At 48.8% G+C, this 26,600-nt stretch overlaps 1 protein-coding gene across 10 annotated transcripts in view; it reads right to left on the reverse strand.

The window, feature by feature from the left end:
- Positions 1-3,083: 3,083 nt before the first annotated feature.
- LOC135257652 (ADP-ribosylation factor-like protein 6-interacting protein 4) overlaps positions 3,084-26,600 on the reverse strand; it is a 53,873-nt gene continuing 30,356 nt past the window's right edge. For 5 of the 10 annotated variants that reach the window (XM_064340611.1, XM_064340610.1, XM_064340609.1 and 2 more), the window contains 2 exons: positions 5,856-5,941; positions 3,084-4,568 (listed from right to left, as the gene is read on the reverse strand). In XM_064340611.1, the coding sequence (XP_064196681.1) occupies positions 4,352-4,568; positions 5,856-5,941 (303 nt within the window). In that variant the 3' untranslated portion in view covers positions 3,084-4,351. Of the gene's footprint in view, positions 4,569-5,855; positions 5,942-10,652; positions 11,109-11,129; positions 11,414-26,407 lie in introns of those variants that run through there. The other 5 variants (XM_064340613.1, XM_064340612.1, XM_064340614.1 and 2 more) reach the window with 3 other exon arrangements.

Genomic DNA, 26,600 nt, shown 5'->3' on the forward strand with positions numbered 1-26,600 from the left:
GCCGTGGGGGGGCTGTGTGTAGTCTGGAGAGGGGGGGGTATTTAATATTCACCAACATGCTAAGATGATGGTGACACAAAGGGCACTACTGCCACAAGGGCACTTTCACAGTCTCGGGGCATATGCTTCAGTGTCTATCTGCACACAAGCCTGATCTACACGGCCACAGCCAACTCCTGACTTACTCCATACGCTTTCAAATCTCATTAAAATTCATTCTAATTATTCCTGCCTCTCTCTCTCTCTCTCTCTGCTCTGTTATGGTGGCTGTGGGTGCATCTGACGAACAGGTTCTCACATTGCAACTACTATTAAACATACTGCTCAAAAAATATTGCACAGTCCCCACGATGATATTCCAGCTACACAAGATATTGTGGGAATGGGCAACATATTAGAATATATGTGTTTTTTGTAATATGTTAAGCCTGCTGTGAGACCAAGAGCAACTCCGAAACGTCCAAGACAAATTTCTCAGAGAGAGACAATAAAGGCTTATCTAATCACATCAGTCCAATGTAATTTTAGATAACAAAGTAGAACTGAAACAAGCAAAAAAATTAATTGTTTTTCAATAGTTTCGTAGCATCAAAAAAAGAGAAGAATTTCAGCCATTAAGAGTCTCAAGCAAATTCAGATATTCATTTTCTGGAAGATTCCCCTGATGATACACACACACTGATGTGAAAACAAAAGAAATTTTGAGGGAATTATTGTTCTGTCCCTGCCTCCCCCCCACCCCCCCCCCCCCAACCCCTAAAATACCCCACCAGTGAGGTCATCTGACATCTGAACGCATCAGGGTGAGTGAATACCCATAATGCATTTGGAGTGACAGGATCCCCCCCCCAAGATCTAATCTGCTGGAAGTTATACAAGCTTTGCAGAAGGTGATAAGCTACCAGGGCTAAGCATGCTGGGATACCCCTCAGGAGACTTTAGGGCCAAATGAAATCCCAGGGTGCATTTTGCAGCAGTACAGTAAAGCGGAGCCCAAGCACACTCTGACAGCTTCATCAGCAGCCATTAAGGAAGCACTCTGTGACCTCATCCAGCGCCCTTCACCTGCGGCCCAATCACAGGAGGGCTGCAGGAGGGGTGAAAATTTAGAAATAAAATTTTAAAAAAACTAGACCTGGAAAATAGCTTTCAAAAATATGAAATAAATGAATTTTAAATAAAAAATAAAGAAATAAAAAAATGAATCTATATTAATTATAAAGTGGATAATATCATTGATAATAATCTGACAATAATTGACAGTAATTCTAATTTTAATAATAAGACTTGTTATTTTATTGTTGAATGGGAGAAGTGGGTGGTAATAACAATAATTATAATAGTGGGTCGAAATATGCCGTAATATGATTATTGTTATTATGATCCACATCTCCTATTCACCTCATATTCAACTTTGGCTGTACACAGATAGGCGGGAAGTATGTGGGGGGGCGGGGGGGGGGGCAGTCTGGCCAGTTTCCTCCCGCTCTGACCCCTCTGCCTGAGCGGGGGGGGGGTGTGGAGAGGGGGGGCCTGTCCCGGGCATCGTCCCACAGCACAGCTTCTGTTTATAAAACAACCCGCCGCGGCGCAAACTTTCTCTCTTTCCCGCCTTGGATTCCCCCTCTAGCGCGCGCGCGCGCAAAAGTGATGGCGGCAGCGGCGGCGGTGGTGGCGGGACGGGCGGCGGCTCGAATCCATTCACCTGGGGAAATAGAGCAGAAGGACGGACCGAATGCGGGAGACCCCCCCCCCCCGCCCCCCAAACTGGCCCACAGGCCCCCACGGGCCCCGCGCGGCCCCCGCCACGGTCTCCTGCCTGTGGCCAGAGTGGCGTGCGTTGGCCCATTGTTAACCCTAAACGATCCTGACATCCAATTCAGCGCCAGACAATCGGGCCCAGCCGCCAGATTTAGGCCACTTGTCATCGAGGACTTCTCATCAATAGCCCCCACACTTTCCTCACTGTTTTTCTCTCCTCCCCTACAGCCCCCCCCCCCACCCGACTGCCCCCCACCCTTCAAAAAAAACCAACCATCTCTATCCCTCCTTTTTTTCTTTTCTTTATGCCTTATCGTTTTTTGGGGGGAAATAAATTGTTTTCGATGATAAAACAAAACAAGCTGCCTTCCATTTCAGCTGTTTGCGATTCGTAAGCCAAACCTTTAAGGGCTTTGTACGTTCAAAAGTTTCTTTGTGACCAGGACGCACTCAACTTTCTTAGTTAACTACTCTCGTGGATGCCAGTGTATGTGCGCACGTGTGTGTGTGTGTGTATGTGTGTGTGTGTATGCCAGTGTGCGTGTGCGTGTACATGTACATGATTCTTTTCTTACAATTAAGCGCACGCAGAAGGGTTTCCCACAACATGTCGCTTTTCGTTTTATCGCACTGGTGAAACTGCGCAGTCAGAAAGCATTTGAATCGCAGCACGGTCTGTGGTCTTCTCTGCTGATTCTCAAAAGGAAAGTGTCGCTGCTGACACGCTCCTTACGTGCAAACAGCAGTCGCGCGGACGGTAAATGCTGGGCCTCTTCGCCGTGCAGAGAAAATGGCCGCAATTCAGTCGACCTCGTCCTCAACGCCAACTCACGACTGACAGCAAATCAGCTTCTTCGCTAAAAACACGGTTTGGCGATTTAAGGGATCACCAAAAGTAACTCACAATGCAAAATGATTGCATTTATGTGAAAAGTCAAAGTACAGGAGGAATGTTAATTGAATCCAGACCTGTGTCTAGGTCAGGTAAGCTATGCATGTCATGGCATGATTCCACTCTCATAGCGACCTTCATATTAATCAAACTGCACATTCAGTGAAGTGTTTTCCAATGGTTCTGCTTGACACTTGGCCATTCAAATAAATTTGTTATCAAAGGGATTCTCCTGAGTTGTCTTAAAAATACTTTCATTAAGTCAGACTTCACTTGGTAAATTGCATATTAAAAGAAATTTTCCACTGTAAAACTTTAGTTATATTATGTTTCTCGAGATAGGAAATTTCAGTCAAATTGCAGGAATAAATCATATTGTACAGTACTTAGAAAGGAAGCAGATACAAATTAGTTTATACAAGTTATAAAATATGTATCAAATTTTTTTTTTATTTGTGGCAAAAAGAATCAAACGACGCATAACAAAAAATAATCACGATGAACCAAAACAAACCATTAACTTGAAACCTTAAAAAAATAATGTAAAGTATCACACAAAAAACTGTCCTCAGTCTAATCTCTTGAAATATCCAGCAGCTATTGACAGCTTCACACATGTCTTGTGAACTAGAGTTTTGTCACAAACTCAAAGTGTAATCTCCAGTCAGCACCAGCACCATATGTGTCAGACAAGCCAGAATGTAAAACCTCAGCTCTGTGCATATAGGAGGGGGGCTTTTCAAAGCTGCTGTTTGAATTAGACTGAGCTGTCAGGTGAATTACTGTAAGGTGACAAAGGCAGGTAAAGAACAGAGATTCATGCTGTTCATCTACCTGCTCTACCTGTGCCTTTCAAGCTTAACACACAAAAAAAAAATTCTCACTTCATGGTATAAGTCATGGCTATAGTGAATGGCCAGTGTGCATATGTGACTGTGTGTGTGTGTGTGTGTGTGTGTGTGGTGTGTTAGTGCGTATGTGTGTGAGAAACCGTGAGTGTGTTTGTGTGTGTGTTTGAGAGTGTGAGTGAGTGAGAAACTGTGAGTGTGTTGTGTGTGTGTGTGTGTGTGGGTGTGTTGTGTGTGTGTGTGTGGTGTTTGTGTGTGTGTGTGTGTGTGAAACTGTGTGGGTGTGTGTGTCTGCGCAGTTTTTGTTAAACAGCTCTGGCTTAATTTGCTGAAGAGCTCTACAATGTAACACAGCATAATTGTTTTTGCTAAGGAAGCAAATGCAGTTTCCAGCAGAGGTCTATGATTTTATCCGAGGATGTCAGGTGATTCGACGTCCCGAAGCAGTTCGACATTCCTTGCAATCCCGTTCTCCCGTGCTTCTTCCTGGTTTAGTTCACCTACTTCGAGGCAGCTATCAGTCATCGAGTAGCTCTCCAGGAACCAGTTCTGGAGAAAGTTCTGGAGAAAGAACGCCCCGCTGAACTGCGCAGGGGAGGGAATCTTCAGTTTAAACCCCACAGCGTCCTGTCAGTTTGGCAGTTTTTCCAAATCAGATCAAAGGGGGTTTTCCCAAGTAGCAGACCAATTTACCAAGTCCATTGACACGTCCAAAACCCTCTTAGCACACAAAAAAGCTAGTAACACAACCAACGATTGGTCCGAAACGAATACGACGGCCAATCACTGGTCGCGTTGTTGGTTTTTGCATGCGCTAAAAGGCTTTTTTTTTCAGTGATTCGGGCTGCCTTCAGCCCTCAGTGTCGGGTTCGAAGGCCCCGTTTGTCTGTCCCGCCGTCGGGCCATCGGCGATCCTGGGCGTCTCCCTCCCGCCCGAGCCGCCGCTGGGAAGCGCGGGATTCGCCGCGACACCGCCCTCCGACTTCTTCGTCTTCACCTTTTTCTTCTTCTTCTTCTTCTTCTCCTCCTCCTCCTTCTTCTTTTTTCTCTGTCTCCGCCGGCGAGCGCTGGAAGAGAAGAGAGACATGCTGATAACGGCTCTTTAGCATAGCGGGTAAGGAGCTGGTCTTGTGACCTGAAGGTCACAGGTTCGATTCCCTGGCAGGATGAACTTTGAACTTTTGAACTTGAAACAATTGAACTTTGACCTCTGACCTCTCAAAGTTGTACCCTTGAGGTACCCTTGAGAGCAAGGCACTTAACCTTCATTGCTTCAGTAAATATCCAGCAGTATAAATGGGTGCAATGTGAATGCTATGTATTGTGTAAGTCGCTCAGAGCGTCTGCTAAATGCCTGTAATGTAATGTAATGTAGCAATGTAATGTAAGATCATCTCATCCACTGCCTTTCTCTGTTCCACCCATCATCCCCCAGGGAGTTCAACAAGCCCCTTGATCTAGCATGAAAGTAATGACCATGTTCATATGTCAGTATTTATATTCGTTTTGTTTTTTTTTGGTTCATTCATTACAACATTACAATTGAACTTTGACCTCTGACCTCTCAAAGTTACACACAACATGTATCGTGCTGGGACACTTATCGCGTGCGTTTGCTCAGACACATCCCGGCCCGTGCAATCGCGCAGCCGTCATATCGAAGTGACGTGTTTGCTCAACGAAATCGCCTTTCGCTGGAATGCTGTCATCACGGGACCTGGAGCCTTAGCGTCCAAGATCTCCCGTGAGCGGCTGGCGAAGCAACAGGAGCGGGTAATATCCGAAAACACCTGCCCCGCGGAAAAGATAAGGCTCTTATCGGTTCCCCGTGGATTGCTCCAGTCAGAGTTTTTATGTTCTTTACTCAGTTTGATTACGACAGGTTCAATTAGCGGCGCCATGGCGACGTGTGCGTCCATCGCCAAGGCAACCTTCTCCCGTACTTTTCTACCTGCACTTACGAGGACGTATGCAAAAAAATATATATTAACCCCTTCATTACATTTTGGAACACTTTTGGTAAAAAAAAAATAAAAAACAGAATTAACCTTTTAACAGTTTCTAGGGATTTTACAATATTACCCACGAGAAGAAAAAAATGAATGTGTTAGCTTTTATCTTCGGCAAGTTCAGCAATTGCCAAAATAAACCCAACAAACTGTTGATTTTAAACCAAACAAGCAAACATTTGTGGAGGAGAAATGTTAATGGAATACGCAGTGCAGTCCTTCAAGGGAGCTTCTGAGTGTGTACCTGTGACGTAGTTAAATGTTTTGTTGACCTACGGGTGAAACATGAACTTCAAGGGAAATGTTGTGTGTAACCTGTGGGATGCGCAAAGCGTCGCTACTCACCAGGAGTCAGAGGAGTCGGAGTCGGAGTCGGAGTCATGCTCCGAGACGAAGCTGAGCTCACCGGGCGAATCCATGCAGGCCGACACCTACGAGAGCACACGGGAGGAGCGTCACAGGGAGGAAGGGGAGGGGTCACGGGGAGGAAGAGGAGGGGTCACAGAGAGAAAGAGGAGGAGTCTTTGGTAAATGGTAAATGGACTGCATTTATATAGCGCTTTTATCCAAAGCGCTTTACAATTGATGCCTCTCATTCACCCATTCACTCACTCACACTCACACACCAACGGTGAAAGGCTGCCATGCAAGGGACCAATCAGCTCGTTGGGAGCAAATAGGGGTCAGGGACACTCAGACACGCCCAGGGCAGGGGATCGAACCGGCAACCCTCCAACTGCCAGACAACCGCTCTTACCTCCTGAGCTGTATCGCCCCTGCTTTCTTTGGGAGGAAGGAAGAGAGGGAGTCATCACGAGGTGGAAGACTCTCCAAAAAACTACTTAAACCAACAACCCAGCACTGGGCCCACAGAGCGCGCTCAATCAGGATCTGACTGGGGGAGTCAGCTCCCAAACCAGACCCAGTAAACCAGGTTGAGAGGAGTTAACTGTATAATCAGCCACTTTAGTTCAGTTCAGGTGTTCAGCATAAATAAAAACAGACCCAGCAGTTTAGACCCAGGACCGGGGTCGGCACCAGCACCGAACTAAAGTTCCACAGTGGTGGGCTTTTCAGATCAATAGACACAACTTCAGACACAACTTAAGTACAATGAGGCAGCCATCTTGGATTTCTGTAGCACCTGTGACTCCAAACTTTGAGTTTCCAAAAGCAAAGGGCTGAGTGAGTTTGGGTTTGGGTCAGCTGAGCATTTGCACCCCCCCCCCCCCTCAGAAAAGCCTTCAGGTAAACCTTCATTGGCAATAAACCACTATCCAGGGTAATTGGTGATTGGTATTCAGATTGATTATATCCCAGCGTGCAATGGGGTGCGAAGCATGGCACGGACACGACGGATGCTTCATTTTCCACGTGGAAAAAAAAGAGTTTAAAGGTGTCCAGGCAGCTCAATGCCGAAAAGCCCATTTCGGCTTCACAGGACCCAACACAAAAAAGCCTGTCGGACGACATGTGAGCGAGCTCAACAAAGAAACACAAAGAGAGAGAGGAAAAAAAAAACCAAAAAAAAACAAAGCAGAACTGTGCACTTCCCTTTAAAATCGGTGTGAATTAACTGGTTTAGAGCACGGAGTCCTCTGTGTTACCCACACCTATGAAAAACACGCCGAGCGTGTTCGAGTCACTTCCTCAACGCCGACTGTTTACACAGAATGAGACCGCAAAAGGTGGAGTTTAAAAAAAAAAAAAACAACAACAACACAATATCGAGCAGCGCAATTATATAGTTCCACCTCACAGAGAAAGAGACGTCTTCCAGCAGCTCAAGGGCTGCAGGCCAAGTCATGTATTCACAACCAGCGCGGCCAGGTTCCTGGGCTGTAAATCAGCTACTGAACATGACACCCGTGGTGCAATATGAAATGGAACAAACTCGCTTTTTTTGCTACACGCACAACTCGCGTTTCCAAACGTACGCTACGGGTAGTTACTTCGGACATTATTTTTCAAGGGGAGTCAGATTTCTATCTTCTACAGGGGAGTTTTATGAACAATAACTGGTGTGTCTGGGTGGGAGAGGGTGGAGTAATTCTCTTTATTTTTTTTTGCTTACCACACACTTCTCTCTAAACGTGTGGCTTTGACAAGCCCCAAAACGATGATGTTTTTTTTCCTCGACACAAGGCAATAAATCCACACGCAGCCCCTGGTTTCTCTCTCTCTGGCCTCCTGTGTCACACGGTGTGTGTGTGTGTGTGTGTGTGTGTGTGTGTGTGTGTTGAAATCGACCATTATGATTCAGTGATGCAACAGGAGGCACAGGGTGTTAGACGGAGGAGAGCAGAAGAGAGAGAAAGAGATTAAAGCGCACGGCTCCGAAGATGCGTTGTGTCACAACACCTCTCTTACGCGCTCTCGCTTCAAGGTGTGAAAATAGAACGGCACGATGATCGCCAACAGAAAAAAAGAACAAAAACTGACAAAAAAAAAAAGAACTAAGGACACAGAAGCCTTACCCCACAAAGAGTCTGCCCTAATGCCAGCTGGTGCCCTTGGTTGAATTAAGATTCAAATTTCAGATATCTTGTGTAGCGACTTTGTTTTCTTGTGTGTTAATTGTTACAGGTTTGGCTTGTTTACGTTTGCAGGGGCACCTTTCCGGTTAAGCAGTATGGTTGAGCACTTGGATGACTGGGCTTCTGGACTTTTGAAGGGACATGTTGGCTCAAACCAGCTCAGTTACTGAACCGAAATGGGGCACACTGCCTACCAGAAGAACCCGTTTCTGTTCAGATTTTTGCCTTGTGCAGATCACGTTCGGATCGGGTCTTCCTAGGCGTTATCGGCGCCTCAGCAAAACCTGGTCAGAAAACCACCAACGGCCAATGAATGACGACCAGAAACCACGTGTACGGGAAGCCGTGTGGGACAAAAATTCAAAACGCAAAAATTTGGTGGGAGGAGTTCCGGAACCCGGGGGACGTGGCTGGGAGGTCATCTGTTGTCGGTTCCTGTCGGACCCCTCATAGGTGTTTTTTGGATCCACCCTGTAGAGGATAACACGTCTGCTTATTAATCGCATCGGGGTACCGCTCACTCTCAGGAGGACCTGGCCTTCTGAACAGGCCCTGCATATCAGTCAGAAAGAAGTGTCCTCTCACACGTGTCAGAGATTTTTACCTCAGTCAGTGAAGATGATTTACCTCGTTTGGGAAAGGTATTTCACCCCGGACCAAGCTCGTATTTTGGCTGAAAGCTTCTCGCGCTCTGACATATCGGGGGCCTGCGTCTACCGCAGGGTATCGGCCGTCGTGTGAGCCCCCCCCCCCCCGAAAATGAAGATCAGGCACAAAACAAAAAGCTGGTGTATTGTCTACACCGCCATGTACGCACAGACAATAGCCAAGGTTGAAAAAGACGAGAGAGATAAAACAAAAAGTAAAAACCAAACAGAAAAAGACGATTGGTCAAGGGGAGCAGCCTCCCCGCTCGCTCACGGCTTGGCGAACGCCCGGACCACCAGTTACCATTATCTCTGCACAACACTTGGCTAATGGCGCGACGGCGCGAGGCTAGCGCATCTGAGGGACCTGCGCTTGCAGCGGGGGGGGGGGGGGGATGGGGCAGGGGCAGGCAGGGGGGGGGGGGGGGGCACGACCTGGGCGGGGAGATAAGGGGACCACAACTTTATCAGGGCCCCACCGCTGGGTAGTAAGACCCCGGAGCTCACTTCCTGCCCTGGGCCCCCCCCCTGGCCCCCCCCCTCCCAGAGGCAGAAACCAAAGCTGTGTTTGTGGCAGGGAGGGAGCGCTCGTGTTGGGAGGTGGGGGGGGGGGGGGTGGAAGGGAGGGGGTCACAGGCCCTGAGCAGCCAAGCCACCACGAGGATTCAGGGCAGGGGGGGGAGAAGAGAGAGAGAGAGAGAGAGATAGAGAGAGACAGAGAGAGAGAGAGAGAGAGAGAGAGATAGAGAGATAGAGAGAGAGAGCAGCAGGGGAGTAGAGATAAAGCACTTGTGGGATTGCAGAGAGAGCGAGAAAAGAGAGAGCGCGATGGAAAGAGACAGACAGAGAGAGGGGGACAGGGACAGAGGGAGGGGAGAGAGATAGAGAGAGAGATAGAGAGACAGGGACAGGGGGAGGTGGAGGGAGGCAGAGAGCGAGAGAGAGTGTGAGAGAGAGAGAGAGAGGCGGGGGTGTGGGAAAACAATGGCACAGAACAATTAGTCACCACCGTGCTGCTAATGTGGATGATCTGAGTTCTGAGAGACTGATATTCCAGGAAACGTCAGCAGCGTCAGCGCTGTCATCCTCCTGACGAACCCCCACAAACATCCTGAACCCTCAGCTCTGCGTGTGTGTGTGTGTGTGTGTGTGTGTGTGTGTGTGTGTGTGTGTGTGTGTGTGTGTGTGGTGTGTGTGTGTGTGTGTGTGTGTGTGTGTGTGTGTGTGTGTGTGTGTGTGTGTGTGTGAGAATGTGCACGAGAGAGAGAGAGAGAGAGAGAGAGAGAGAGACCGAGTAGTTGGAAAGCCTTAGACATCGTTTCAAAAAAATAAATAAGGGGCCTCCTGTTCACATAAAGAACGCGTGCAGAGTGAGCCCACAGGTTTCAAAACCGAAAAACTCGACAGTGACAGCGACAGTACGTCAACCCCCCCCCCCCCCATTTCTCAAAAGGGCTTCACTGTCCACTACAACAAAGAGGTGGTTTTTTTCTTCTTTTCCTTAAAGCACGTCAGAATGACTGATGTGTGCGTACATTCGTGTCATTTCTGTCCTCAGGTACCGCTGTTCTCAACCACTGCATCACACCCAAAACGGCACCACGGAGTCACACATGCACCTGCAGTGCATCACCCTTCTGTTCCCATTGCAACACCGTGGATAGCATGACACACGGACCTAGCGCACGCATGCACTGATATACAAGGACTGCAACACTGGTTTTCAGTGAATAGCAACACTGCAGTTTCCCTGTCTCTCTCTCAGAACAAGGCCTAGTGCCTGTCAAACTGTGGAAGTCTTTTCTCTTTTCACTTACCATACACTCTCATCCAGAGAAATGTACAAAGCCTACATGTTTAAAGGCACTTCATGCAGTCGGATATTTACTGAAACAGCACAGAACTGACACGGAAACACAGGAATTAATTTGTTCCAGGGTTAAACGGCAGCTCCTCACCTGGGAATCGAACCTGCAACCCTTAAGTTGCAGTTTCCCTGACCCCTACACTACGCTGTATTCCACTGGGCATACATGAAGTAGCCATGTTTTTTTTTCTTTCCAAATTTTTTCCAGCTTCTGATTTTTTTTTGAAAGAAGTCATGTGATGCACACCTCCGTGAACATTTTTTTTTCCATCTATGGAACATCTGAGTCACCCCGTTTACCGAAATCCTGGCCAGAGGAGCCGCAGGTCGAGCCGAAACCCTCTCACCAACTCACCGCGAGCTTCCCATAAATCAGGGAACCAAAAACCCAAAAAATAAAAAAAATGTAAAAAATCACTACTGTGCACTTTCAAAACGTTCAAGAGAAAACCGGCAACCCGCTCAAGCAAGTCAAGGGTTAACCGCCGTCCTCAGACGCCCCGCGACGCTCACGGACGTCACCGGTCCACGCTCGACATCCGAAAAGAGGAGAGTTCTTCTCACACACCTCAAAGCGTCGCAGGATTGTTCTGAAGCCGTTGTGAGGTGGGAGAGCGAAAGACAGCTCACGCGCCTCTCGCTCGGTCTCGAAGGTGCGACGGGGCAACGAGATGAGTCAGAACCCGCGGTCCGCCGGAGCAGGCGCGAATCCGTCCGCCTCCGCTCGAAGGAACGGCGAAACGACGACGAGCGACCATCGGAGCCCTCCTGAGAAAAAGGGAACCTGGCTGGGTTATGCAAAGCGCGCTTTCTCTGCGAAGTGCTACGAGGAGCAGCGGCGGGGCCGACGCAGATGCAAATACACGTCCCCCGCCGCTGACGCCTCAGAGCAAACAAAACAAAAACAAAAAATCTGGGCCGGGCACGACGCAGGCCCCCCGCCGAGGGGCTCCTCTGCGAAACCTCAGGCCGACGTTCCAGAGCACAACGATCGGGGGAAATGAGGCATTCCTGAGAGAACAAAATAGGTCTGCACCCAGAGCACGGCTAAGTCAGGGTAATCTGATGAGGCAATTCACACGCAGAAACAAAAAAAACCAGGCCGTGGTTTAGCGTTTATAACTGTGCAGGCTTAATTTGTGGAGCAAACCAAACGGTTTTTCCAGTCAAGCCAGTGAGACGAAGGACGACAAAGATCGGCTCACGTCTGCTGCTCGCGTCTGCTGCTCGCGTGGTGGTTCAACTTCACATTCAACAGAAGGAAACGCATTCAATTCAATTCAAGTCTCGCTTACACAAGTCCAAATTTCGCCTGCTTCCAGCTGAAAAGCTGTGTTGTTTTTCACCGAAGAATTAGGAACTGAGCACGAGATCACGGACGACGAATCTCTCGTGTTTCCTCACACCAGTTTTGACTCAGTGTGGGCATAACGTTCTTTTGCTTTATTCCACGTTGTATTATATTTGTGCTTATCTCATGTTTTGTTACGGGACGCATCTTCGTATCGCATTTGCTTGTATGAAAATTGCTACATAAATAAAGTCTGATTGATTGAACTGATGATGTCATATCCTTCGGCACCATCGATGAGTGCCCAGATCTGTGACAACAACTACCCGTCCATCAACTTCACACACAAACGCACACAAACACACGCATGCACGCACGCACGCACACACACACGCACACACACACACACACACACACGCACACACGCACTGTACCAGCAGTATTTTGATGGAGGCAGATCAGTGGAAGTTTTTGGTCTCTCTCAGACCAGCTCAGCAGAAGAGGGGGGGAAAAAAAATCAGCTAACAACAGGGAGTTTAAGAAGGAACTGAGACCAGGGAAAGTACCTAAACACAGACAACAACACAACAGACAGCTGCTAACACCCCGAGCAAGCGAGAGCCGGAGAGAAGGCGACCCTGCGCCCGTCCCATCAACACCGTCATTAAAAAGGGGATGCAGGGAGTCCCTGTTACTCCTTCCTCATCACGGTACCTGGGCGGGGAGGAAGGGAGGAGGGGGGAGGGGCTCACCACTTTCACCCTGCACCTCTGAACGAACCCCTCCCCTGACCGCCTCCCCGCACCCCCCCACCCCCCCACCCACCACCAACACTCAAACGCAGTGCGCCGTGCAGTAAGAGCACGCTAACTGCGAGTCCTCCACGCGCGCCGAAGACGCACTGAGCAGCGCGGCGGATTCCTCAAACGAGGAAGTGGCGCGTCGGGGGGGCTCCAGACGAACGCCAGCCACTCGAGCTAGCGGGGAAAACAGGGCGTGTCGGCCGCCGCATGCAAAACCCATCGAACCCCCTCGAAGCACGGAGCAACCCAACAGGTATTCAAAGGGCCCCCTTTGACACCTCAGAAACCCCCAGACGCTGAGTGTCTGTTATTACCATGGCTGGCAAACACAGAGGAAAAAAAAAAGTAGTGTTGTTTTCTCCCACTGTTTTCTCTGACAGCTGTTTTTACTGCCACTGGTGAACTCCCCGCCCCCCCCCCCCCCCCCCCCCGCCACAGGGGACTACATCCTTTGAGTGCATAAGAGAGAGAGAGTGGGGGAGGGGGGGGGGGGTGGGGCGTGGGCGGAGTGTCGCGGCTGATGCCCACAGGAACTGAACTGAATTTCGGGCGGGGTTCGCCACGCCCAGGCCCTCACCACAGGACAATCATTCGCTCGCCCTCCAGTTACTCTAATGCTCACGCCGAAACAACCAAAAACACCGTAACCAAAACACAGCAGCGCTGCGGACTAGCGCGTCGCAAGCAACCAGAGCTATCTCTCCACAGCAGACTGCAGCTCCAACAGCTAACAGGGTGCTCCACGTTGGGACATGAATAAAATACATTTAAAATATTATTTTTTTAAAAATATTAAATATATTACAATACTAAAAAAAAAATATGTTCATTTTGATTCGATAACAATGATGCGATACCTGGACTAGAAACATACGCAATCCGCACACCCAATCCGCACCCCACTCTCTGACCTGTGCAGCTTATTGCAAAAAAAAAATTAAAACTTAGGTAATGAGCAATGCTTGGACATGCGAGGTGTTCAGGCAGAGCCCGGGACAGCCGGGGTCCTTACCGTTTGTGCACCGGCAGCCGGCGGGGCAGCCGTAAGCTCCGAACCCCTGGAGCGCGAACTCCTCCTGAGAGAGAGAGAGAGGACCGAGGAGACGTTTTTAACGCCGGAGAGGCTCGCCCCGGGGAATCACGGCTCGCGGCCGCAAAACAGGAAGTCCGAGCGCGTGCAGGCTGCAGGGCCGGGGGGGCACGGGGGGGGCCGGGCGTCGCCGCCACAGCCCGGACTGGTTAAAGTTCCGGAACCTGGAATCTGGGTACGGAATCCCGCCCCCCCCCCCCCGAAATCCCTGCCCATACAAACGCCTGGCCAGGCGTCTCTCTCCGTCTCTAACTCTCTGTCTCTCTCTCTTTCTCTCACTCACTGTCTCGCTCTATCTCTCTCTCTACCTCTCTGTCTCTCTCTCTCACTCTGTCTCTGTGTATATCTCTGTCTCTCTCTCTGTCTGTGTATGTATCTCTCTATCTCTCTCTCTCTCACTCTCTCTCTTTGTCTCTCCCTCTCCGTATCTCTCTCTCTCTCTCTCTCTGTCTCTCTGTCTCTCTCTCTCTCTCTCTCTCTTTCACTCTCAAGGACTCTTCCCGCCACGCGTTGCCGTAGCGATGCCGACGAGACTCCGTGCAGCTCGGGCGCAGGAGAAGGGAACCGGCCCCCGGCGCAAGTGACGGACGCCCGTCCGTCCAATAACGCGACGCGGCACGGCACGCCAGAGGAAAGACGACAGGCTCACCGCGCGCACCGCAGACGGGTCCCGGGCCGTCCGACAGCGTCGGAGAGCGGGGGGGCAAACGCCAGCGTTTTCACTGAGAAACACGCATTATTCTGAGGGCCCAGGCTGGAGACCGTTCACGCTCACCGCTACACCGAGCACATTACTCAGGGTAAATATTCGCTTGGGTGTTTGGCTTTGCATTAAAGATCAATGAAACAGACGCCGCTTAAAGAACTTGTATTTAAACTAATCGCAATTTTTTTTTTTCTTTAATGCATTTCATTAAGTAGTAAGTAAATCCAAATTGCAAATAATTAAGTTGGTAAAATGATAATGATGATGATCATCAAAACTATAAACTATATACAGTGTTGGCTTCTGAAATACTAGTGCAGGAAACGTGCTGAGAAACTGCGATCCACGAAGATTGACTGGCACTAGTTTAGATTCATTATCATTTCTTGCATGTAGTTTGGTCACTGACTAAGCTAAAATAGCAAGTGCAATACCTGCAGATGACTAATTTTCTGAAATGTGACACACTCATACAGTTTTCCTTTCACAAGCACACAATGCCACTTCTTGCTAAGGTCTCATCTGCAGCAAACAGATTAAAAAAAAAATGGGTTAACCAATTCGCCATGACTAAGGGGGAAATGCAGTCAGCCCCGGGAGAACGGAGGAACACGAGCACAATTCTGATGAGAAAACTGCTCAAGGGATGCAACAAGAACGAGCGCGGTTTTAGAAATTGGGCCTTTAACAAATAAGCCTTAATCGCACACAATCATGTCTTAAAAGTTTGATCAGATTCTGAGCCTGCGCAGCGAAGACTTACGAGAAATGAGACAAGAAACGTCACTTAAATGCAATGGAAATGCACACTGCCAAGGAAAATTAAGATCACAGGCAATTTTCGGTTTCCAAAAGCGCACGGATGCCTACAGTATACCAACAATGCACACACACACACACACACGTGCACACACAGATGCACAGACACGCAAATGGCACGTAGGTCTACAGAAAATATTTCCATTGCATTCTTTTTTTTTTTTTAAAAGACAAGATATCTTATTGATTTAAAGCAGAACAGAAATATAACCGGAAAATAAAATAACAAAGACTCAAAAGACTGACTGAACACTCCTCTTCCCTTTTTCCTTTTTATCAAAGGCATTCTGAGATAGTGATACAGAGGTCAACAAACAACAATGGATGTTGTGTAAAAGCCTAAATAAATGATCCACTACTTCGCAATACTCAAACAGTAAAAGAAGTAGAACAATGTATCCACACACTGTAATTACAGGAGCAGGTGGCCTGGCTCCCTCCAGTTATATAATTTTTTCCCACAATCCTCGGCGGCGTGGTGGTGCAGGCATTCACTGTACAGCAGAGACACGCCGCGGGTCTGTCAGCCAATCGCATCGAGTCATAAAGAGCAGGTGCAGGCCATGCAGGTGAAATCCGTGGAGATAACAGTCATACAGGACACACGCTCTCTCTCTCACACACACACACACACACACACTCTCTCACACACACACAAACACACCTGCAACACAACAAAGATCTTAAAGGCAGCCAAACAAGGCACCTCCTTTTGCTTGGGTCTGGAAGAAAGGTCAAGTATGAGTCTCATGTACATTTTTAACCAACCAATCACCAGCACGGAAAGAGCCAAACGGGCAACTGAACCTCAAAATACTGAACCGCGATTGGCTGGTTAGTTTCTCATAACAAGGAATAAAATTAACTTCAAATGCATTAAACCCTCATTAAACTGGCATTAAGAATGAATTAATAAAAATCAAACGCGCTTCCACAAGCAACCTGTCCGTCTGTCGGCCAGCCTCACCAAGAATGCGAGGTCACGCCGCCGTACCCCAAACTCAACCCAAAACGAAGCGAGGGCGAAACGTCAGGCCGCGCCGCCATGGCAGCCGCTTTGGAAAGTCATGTGACGACTGCTCAACAGGAAGCCAGCCATTGAGGAAAAGAAGAGAGGGAAGGGAGGTGGGCGCGGAAGGAGTGGGGGCTAATGTACATAGTGCTCTCATATAGAAAGTACAAATGATAAACCCCCCCCCCCCTCCACCCCAGCCCCTGCTGCCCCAGCCCCCGCCCCCACCCCCTTCTTAAACCCTGGGAAACTACCAGCCTGGAGGAGCAGCCTGGATCCAGATCTCCGTCCCACACCACAGAGAGTGGCCATCTTGTCCTGGGACTGATGGAGACCAATCCCATGCTCCTTTGCTGATTTGGTTAGCGGATGCTAATTACCCAGCCCACAACCCACACTTTACAAACACTGCCATCTTACAAGGCAGGGCCTTTTTTACCAAGGCCATTCTGGGTCAGGTACCAGGCCAGAGAGTGACAAGGCGAAACAGCATTGGCACAGCTAGGGATGTGAACCCGTAGCCTCATGGTCACAAGTTCGAAAACCTGCCACCCCCCTCCCCTCCCCTCTCCACAACCCGGCATAACCTCAGTTTTTTCCCCCCCAAGTTAACTGAGCTGGGCTGTGTCCAAAACAGCCTACTTGCCTACTATTGAGTACAGCAGTTGTACACAAGCTGATTGAGAAATGAGGCAGGTGTCAGCTGTGCCATCATAAACTGGCCCATAGGCACAACAAACAATAGCGTAGAGAGAGAGAGATAAAGAGAGAGAAGGAGAGAGAGGGAAAATGGGAGAGGGCCAGTGGTGGAGAGGAATGAGAGGGGAGGAGAGAGAGAAGGGGAAACCCAAGTTTAATGTTTAAACATATTGCTGTACTCAGTATTTACAGATGCATTTCCGGCCAATAAAACATTTTGAATCTAAGATGGGAGGGTGAGTGGGAGAGAGATGGAGAGATAGAGAAAGTAAGGAACGACAGATTGCGTTCCAGAAGGATTGCGATAAGGGAAAGTGAAAGAGAGAGAGAGATGGGGAAAGAGGAAGGGCAGACTGTGTTCCAGAAGGACTGCGATGAGGTGAAGGGAGAGGGAGAGAGGAGAGGGAGAGAGAAAGGGGGAGGGTGAGTGTGTGTGTATGAGAGAAGGAGAGAGAGAGAGATAGGGAGTGTGTGTGTGTGTGGTGTGTGAGAGAGATGGAGAGGGAGAGAGAAAGACAGAAGGAGAGGGAGAGAGAGGGAGAGAGGGAGAGAGAGAGAAAGACAGGGGAGAGGGAGAGAGAGAGAGGGAGATACAGAGAGAGAGAGGGAGAGGGAGAGAGAGGGAGAGAGGGAGATACAGAGAGAGAGAGGGAGAGAGAGAGAGAAAGACAGGGGGAGAGAGAGAGAGGGAGAGGGAGATACAGAGAGAGAGAGGGAGAGGGAGAGAGAAAGACAGGGGAGAGAGAGAGAGGGAGAGGGAGATACAGAGAGAGAAAGGGAGAGAGAGAAAGACAGAGGGAGAGGGAAAGAGAGAGAGAGAGAGGGACTCTCTTCACAGCATAGGCTGCAGGTCAGGCCCAGCCTCATTTGCAAGGCAAAAGGAAACCTGGGGGATAAACAAATTTCACCAGACAGAGAGGTGAGAGAGCTCAGCCTCCCCGCTCTTTTGATCTCAGCCATGCCGACCATGGGTAGGGCACAGACACGCCCTGTGTGCGGTCCGCTGGAGGGGGGGGGGGGCGGGGGTGGGCGTGGGCGTGAGCGTTTGGGGGAGGGGGGGGGAGGGGGGGGTCCCGGAACTTCCCTGTCCCCAACTCCGTCTCCTCCTTCTGACAACACAGCACACTGGAGCCAAAATTCTGAACAACCCCCCCCCCCCCCAACACCTCTCTCCCCCTCCCTGCCCAACACAAAGACACTTCACCAGCCCAGTCACCGTGGCAGTAACACAAACTGTCAGACAGACGCAGGAAAGGGCGGCAATCGGAATAAGAAGAGTGAGCCAAAACGCTGCGTTCATTCCCCAGTGCACTTCAGCTGCTTTGTAAACTCTAATTTATTTTACAGTCGGTGCAGAAAACTATTGATGGCTTCTGAAGCGTTTGTAGCATCAGAAAAAAAACATGGAGAAACGAACACGGGGATTGGGTATGTACGAGCGCTCGGGTACGCCACTTTGGTTCAGGGTGCCGATCTGAAGCATGCGTTGAGTCGACACGCCAAAGAGGCAGAGGCGGGAAGTCGGTTACTTTACAAATCAAAATTCGACGCTCTTTTGGCGTCGACGGACCAACGAACTACAGGCGCCGACACTGACATTATGATGTCAGTGCGGCGCTGTCGATTCTAGAACTTACTGTTACCGTGGTACTGATTCAAAAAGAGGGTTACCGGCTGTTTTCAGTGGTCCTTGTATTCCTATTGTGATGACTGGTGCGCCGCTATGTTAGGCATGACATGCAGTGGAAACACGAAGGTTATGATTCACATTTTGAACCCCGGGTAGGGTTTTTTCTCAGCTTTGGAACAAGATGTCGCACCCCGGGGTCCTGACTCACTGTGGTCTCCAAGGGTCCAGGGGGACGCCCAGGAGGAGGATGGAGGGAGGACAGGCCCAGGAGGACAGTGGGAGTGCGGGGGGGGAGGGGAGCCCCCTGGACCCTTGGAGAATGGGACCTTTAGTGACCGCAGTGAGTCAGGACCCCGGGGTGCGACATCTTGTTCCAAAGCTGAGAAAAAAAAAAATTCAGACCTACCCGGGTTCAAAATGTGAATCATAACCTTCGTGTTTCCACTGCATGTCATGCCTAACATAGCGGTGCACCAGTCATCACAACAGGAATACAAGGACCACTGAAAACAGCCGGTAACCCTCCTTTTGAATCAGTACCACGGTAACAGTAAGTTCTAGAATCATCGGCCATACTGACATCATAATAAAACCGTCCAATCGGGTGTCTGTAGCAGGTACACTGGAAAATGGCCAGTGTTACAATGAGAGGAGGCAGAGAGGAGTCAAATGCACTTCATCACAGTAAAATGTACTCTGCAAGAGTGAATTTAACACTGAACATCAAGCATATTTATGAACTATCCACAGGATGCACAGTACACACAGACCAGTCAATTCTCCAGTACAATGGGGAAAGCAGGTGTTCTGAAACATCTGTCCAATCCTCGAGAAAATGAGCTTTGAAGCAAAAGCACTCACAGCACATCTTCCGAGTTTTAAATCAACTCCAAAAGCCTTCATATGAGCCAAGGTGCAAGGTGCACTCCGCTTGAGTTTAAATGATCAGCCAGACCTGATGAACTTATTTTAAGTCGCATTTTCCCAGAAAGAGTAGGAAACGGCAGGATCTGGCACCGCAGACGCGAAAGCATGCGGATCTGGCCGTTACCCAAGCAGGGTGACACACGTCACAGCCAACCCCCCCCAACCGCCCCCCCAACCCCCCCCCCCCGCTCGCGTTTACCTCTCAGGGAACGGCAAACAAACAGGAAGGCCCCCGTGTGGCTCGCAGTGAGTCAGGGCAGGTGGGGCAGGGGGGGGTGGCGGGGGTGGGGGCGGACCGTCGCAGGCTACGCTCCGTGCGCCTCGCAGGTGATTCGTGCGGCAGCTCGGGCAGGTCCCGTCCTGCTCGGGCGCCCTATTAATACACCCCGGTGTGTTGCGTGACACCGCGTGGAGGGAGAACAGGTTTGTCGAAACGCGACGGGAAAAGATGGAAAAACAGGACTTTTAAAAAAGGGGTGAGGTGGAGTTGACAGACTGGGGAGGGGGGGGGGGTGGTGAGGGAGGATCTCACACGGATGTGGGGGAAGCATAAAATTTTTGTGTCAAAGTTTGACAGGAAAAATTTTTAAATAAATGATGAAGAGACTTCTGGGTAAACGAAACCTAACTGAACGCCATCCGCAAACCCTTTGTATGTTTGAAAATGGTCGGGCTGTTTACATTTGTTTTAGTTTGCTCTTGCACGTTTTTTTTTTCTTCCTTTTTGAACCGTAATATACATTTCCCAATATTGACATTATCAACTGTTACGATCATAACCTGAAAATGTGCACCTTTCGGTACGATCATGAAACATGCTAAATTCTAGACAATAATTTATGCAGTTAACTATCAAATGATCTCAAATTCCTCGAAGGATACACATTTTAGAAGATATTTTATAGTGAAAACCCTAAAGAAAGAGAAGCCGATAAATCATCACCTTCAGTGACTCATTTTCTTCTGCTGGAACAACTTTCTGCACATTTTCTATTTCATGTTTCCCAGTTTGGCCTGTTATGGTCTGTCCAATCAGCACAGAATCCTGCATCAATTTAGAAGGGCATGCGTGTCCTGAGAAGCACGTGCAGCCAACCTCTGCTTCTTTAATCCCACCATCGAGGGGGGGGGGGGGGGCACCATGGCACCATGGCCCACAAAAATTAACCACAGCACCCTCAGCCTTCCAGAAATGGAGAGGTTTTGGTCCCGCTCACCATCTCACTGGGCATTAGCAAAGGAAGGGTCCCAGATGATCCATCGCCGTCCCCCGTCCCCCCCCCCCTAAACAAATCGACATAACAAGTAGCTAAGGAACTGAAAGTACAAGTGCACTGGAAATCTTTTCCCCCCACAGCCTTTAACCGGTTTGGCATAACGTGGGTGATCCCATAGAACGAGAAAGTACTGTACGGGCAGCATCGAAGCCAAAGTGGGAGGAGCCACGGCGCCGAGGTTACATCACACCCCAGCGACGGGAACACTGGGCCACATCGCATCGCCCGTGCCAGCCGAAATTACGACAGCACCTCGTGCCGCGGGGGTGATGGGAGGACTGGGTGGTGCTCGCCGTGAATTGAAAGAAAGAAAGAAAGAAAGAAAAAAAGAAAAGAGAGTTGACCTTGCCCTCCATAGTGCAGGGTGAACTTCCATGATCCCTGAAGCAGCAAGCAAAAACTTCACCTGTCAGAGTTCCTCTCCCCCCCCTGTTCCAGACTCCTGCCCCGAACGCTACTTCCCTGTGTCGACTTTTCACATCAGGCGGAAGTTGCATTCAGACTTGTTTTTGTAAAATAAAAAAGAGGGGAAAGAAATAAATGAGCATCTGTGTACAACAGGTGACCCTGAAAGGATTTATTTTTCAAAAGGGCCAGAACTAGGAAATAGTTTGAAAGAGTTTTATTATACAGTGATTAACTGAGTCAACGTCGCTTCCCTTGCCGAACCCAAAGGTTGGACGAAAAAGAACAAAAATGATGTACTGCGGTCTATAGCATCTAGAGGGAGGGAGAGAGAGAAAGAGAGAAGAGAGAAGGATAGAGGGGAGAGAAGGAGAGAGGGGAGAGATAGAGAAAGAGAGGCAAAAAAGAGAGGCAAAAAAACAGGAGAGAATGAAAGAGAGGAAAGAAGGAGAGGAGAGAGATAGGGGAAGCGACAGAGAAAGAGAGGGTCTTCCAGAAGGTGTCATAATTTTATTGACCAGCGCCAGCCCACCACCGCGATGCGTACCCCATGCTAACGCACACCTGTGTGTGGAAGGCCCGCAGTGCCGTTCCCGAGAACCTTCCGATCAGGAATGCCGTCATTCCGAGGTTTTCTCGTGGGAAAGTCTGGGGCCCCGGTATGCCGCTCCGCAGCCGGATCCGTGTCGGGAATCCTGAAATTCGGGTTGCGAAGGTCCTCCTGCCGCACAGGAGCTCAGTCACGGGCCCGGCCCGGCCCGGGCTGCGAGTCGGGGCACGTCGGGGGTTGAGCCAAAACGCCGGCGCGTTTCCCGTAAATGACGCAGAAGCGTGGGCCAGCACGTGGGAGGCTCCTCGTTCCCTTCTTCCCCCCCCGTTTATTTATTTATTTATTTATTATTCCCCCCCCACACACCTCCTTGGAAGTTGTCAGTGCGGCACGCTCAGCGACGGATTTTTGGTAAACGGCGCCCGGGAGAACGGGATCGACGGGAATCGAAAAAACAGAAAGAGCCCGAGAGGAGAAGGAAAGAGGAATGCCTAAATTTCGGGTTTCGCCTCGGAATAATTGTCCCCCTCCCCCCCTCCTCCCCCCAAATCCGTGAGCCAAACGCATGAGAGGAAGGTGTCGCCAAGCACCCGTGAGGCACAGCACACTGCTACCAAAAAAAAAAACTCATAAATTTGCAAAAATGGTATCAGACCTCTCAAACAGACCTTTCTAAAACCTTCCATTAAATTATAAAACACTTCAACTCGCAGCAATAAAACCACAGGATGACAGGCCACAGACATGTAACCTATCTATTGCACGTTAAAGAGGACAAACTTAAGGAATGATATTCAATCTTCAGACCTCCTAGTAACGTTTAAGTCCTCATATAAACTGAGATTTAACAACTACTGCATGCTAATGAAGGATTAACTTGAGGAATGATATTCAATATTCAAACCTCATATTGATGTCCTTATATAATCATATTGTGCAGAATCATGATGAAAGATTTCAGCATGGGAGTGTCTTTAACTGGAGGCACTATCAGTGTAAACTGCATAGTTTATGGAGCTACATCATCCTTTTGGGGCGAAGCCAGACCATCAAAAAAATCAACAACACCTTCTACAACTCTGAGGCGTCAACAGTAAAGACAAGGCACAGCTGAAACAAAACCAAAAATGTGACAACACAATTTAAATCCTTCATCCGTGTAACAAAATTTCACAGATCTTTATTTATATGCCTAAACGAGCATTGAAAATCAGGCTCGCCTATGTGCTATGTACTACACACATGGCCTTGCACACTTGTTTTTGTGTCTGTGTTTTGTATCGGTCCCCCAACAAAATACACAAATAAAGAAACAAATGAATAAATGGACAGCATTAAGCTCCTGCAATTCCACACTTATTCAAACATGGCAAAAATGCCAATGGCAATGCTTCGAGAGAGCTCCTGCCATAACAGCACGCCACAACCGAACGGCAGTTAGAACGGAATCTCCCCCAATGTTCCGGAATCGTTTTCAGTTGGCCGGGGAGACCACTCAAGACGACACAGCATGATACCACAACAGCCTCGTGACGTTGAACGGTTCCTGGTTCGAGGCTTAAAACTGGGCAAAAAAGCAGGACTTAATGTGACCGTCATAGCTCCCTGTCGTATGTGTGGGACGCGTTGGCACCCACAATCCCCCCCCCCGCCCAGCACCCCACCTTCCTCTCCCGGCTCATGTAGTCTGAAGCTCCTGGTTTCATGTCCTGAGGCACTAAAACACAAAACCTCTTTGTGAAGCTTCCACAGAGCGTTTCACAAATACAGAGGAGAACGAGTCTCTTTCATTTATACCTGCAAACTTTTAGCATGTTTTCAGCTTTACTGCTCTCACTTAAGAGATTTATTAATTATTATTTAATTTACATAAAAAAATATTTATTCAGTGTGCCTAATAAACGTTAATAAACTTAGGAAGATTATCCTGCTGTTCCCCAAAGATTATCCTGCGATACCTTACTGACGAATATCAGGATATGCGCCTTGCAAGTGTACAATGGGAGTGATAGGAATTTGAACTGATGTCCTTCTGGTTGTCAGTTAATTCCACCGCACACCACAACGGCATCTGCCAGACATGGGGGAATTCCTCAAATGTGGAAGTTTGAGAGACATTCACAGGGAAAGTTTCAATGTAAATATGTACAAGAATTTCTAAAGTAATAATGGGGAAGAGTCTCAAAAAAGTGACAGGAGACAAATGAAGAAGGGGGGGGGATTTTGAAGAATGTTTTGGGGGGATTATTAGACTCGTTAGTGCCTCCTAATCAGACACTGAAGAGGTGTCAATAAACCAACAGGAGCTGTTTTCCCTTTGGGTGAAATTAAAAATGTGGAATCCAAGCGATGGGGACACTGCCCTATAGGAGGTACTGTCCTGCAAGGGAGGTGTTTAACAGAGATCCTGACGCACCGCGGGCCCAAAGATGACATCACACTTTTTAAAAAGGTTAAAGGTCTTATCCCCGGGGTGCTCACCAGATCAGTGTTCAGCATCATTTGTGTGTACTGAACACTGCCATATATTACTGAACGTTTTTGTACTTTATGTACTATAAGTTAGTGTACGTGAATCTGTGTAGGTCAGGCCACGAACGGAATATCCCCCTTATAAGACAGTAAAGCGTCCATCACAACAGTAAATGATGTCAGTAAAAGCAGAACAGGGACAAACAGACACAAAAAAAGGCCCCAGAAACGCTTCCCTACTTTCTGAAAAACGCTGCAGCCATTAGTGCATTAGCACGTCTTCATGCCTGTCCTGCACTGTACGCCTTAGACATACAAATTCAATACCCAAAACGGTGCGGCTTTAAATGACACACAAACGCAGCCTACATGCTACGGACGCGAAGGCGACGTGTAGCACGTGCTGCACCGAGCCGTCAGTCAGTCACACCGACATGGAAATCATACGATTGAGAAGATGCCGGGAGAAAAAAAAAACACACACACACACACACACACACAAAAAAAAAACGGGATAACCCACATTCCTGCTTCGTTTACAGCTCGTATGGAAAACTGAGGTTTTTTTTCTGGAGCGCTGAAGCTTCTGAGGAACAGACGAAAACCGAAAAAATGAGCTACGCTCGCTGCCCGTCAGACGAATTAATCTGACCGTTTTTTTTTGTTTTGTTTTTTTTTCTTTCGGGTCTCATTTGTGTAACTCCACTTTACTTTCCTTCTTTTTTTTACATGTTTTTTTTTTTTGTTGTCGCCACTTTCGCTTTTAACAGGAACAGAATCCTTCCAGAACACTGAATTGAAAGCCGCGGGGGTAAGGATATGGCCACCGCTCGACCGGCCCGCTTCCCTCCGACCCACCAACGTTCGCCACCTCACCCCCGGTCAGAAACTCCGGAGTTAATAACTCCAGTTTTTATTATTATTATTATTATTATTATTATTATTATTATTATTATTATTATTATTAACAGATGACTGCCACTGACGGGCTTCAGGGATTTGATACTGTATGTCATGGATGTCTCTTGTTTAATTAACATCATTGACCACTGTCACTGTTATATTGTTCTACAGAGGCTATATTCTGCTACTCAGCAATAGCCTCTCACTCAAAACACTGGGGGGGAAAAATGCAGTGGGATTCAAGTCATTCACACGAAAAGTTAACTTCCCACAGCTTTTCAAACTGATTTTAACACGCGAATGGACGCCGTTTCTTCGAGTCATCCCCGTTTCTGATGCGTCACCCGGACAGCGAAAGTCAGTGAATGATCCCCTGATGTTGAAACTCAAAGCAAAATATGGCTCAGCCACTCTCTCACCCGGCCATTGTGCTGAGCAGCGGACGTGCGAAGAGCTCACGGACGATTCGTCCACACGGTACGGAAAGCAGAGCACCGTCACAGTCTGAATATCTACGCCCTTCAATACCTGTAACCCACGCAGCAAAATGCTCAGTGTGCATTCATCTCTGATAAAGTACTAACATTGTCCCTGACTGAGCTCATATAAACCCTATCAGAGCCGATTCGACACTAGGGGCTTTGTTGTGCGGGGGGCGGCATATTTGTCTCCGCACACAACACGTTGTCCGTGTCCCAGCGGGGGAGTTCACTAGCCGTCAGCTTCAGCGCGGGAGGAACCAGCCCGTCGGTCCGCAAAACAACCACGAGGGAGAAGGCAGCCCGGTATCTTATAACAGCAAAGCTGAACCACATTTCCCTGAACGTCGTGCTGAGTGTCCAAGTCCACAGGACGTAACTTCAAAAGGCTACGTTCTTTTCACAGAAGCACAACACACACAACAAAATGAAATGAAATAATATAAAATTTGATATTTTGTATATGGAGTAGAAGACTCAGGACCCGACACAAAACTGTGGCTACTCATAACAGTAAACAAACAGGCACGAAGGATAAAACGGACGTTCGCTTCCGAGAAAAACGCAGGCACAAGAAACAACACATAAAAACAGATTACGTTTGGGAAAAAAAAAAAGCACAGAGGCACAAGGTAGCACACAAACCCATACAAAATAAAATAAATAACACAGCACATTCCAACACTGATGGGGTCAAACAGCAGGCCCACTGATGCCCCCCCCGGGAGTCCCCCCTCCCCGTGCCCCCCACAGGTGAGTCTCCGGCACAGACGGTTATCCTACCTGTTCGCCGGGATCACGGCGTTCGTGGCCCCCGGACCGTCAGCGTCGCTCGGTGATGTCAGGAGGCCCCAGCCGAGCCAAAGAGGGAAGCGAAGCTACGACCGGTCCCCTCCAAAAACCCGCTCTCGGGTACGCCCAGCCCAGCCCAGCCCAGCCCAGCCCAGCCCAGCCCAGCCCCGGACCGGACCGGATC

Source organism: Anguilla rostrata, chromosome 6 (assembly GCF_018555375.3).
Source record: "Anguilla rostrata isolate EN2019 chromosome 6, ASM1855537v3, whole genome shotgun sequence".
NCBI classification, from domain to species: Eukaryota; Metazoa; Chordata; class Actinopteri; order Anguilliformes; family Anguillidae; genus Anguilla; species Anguilla rostrata.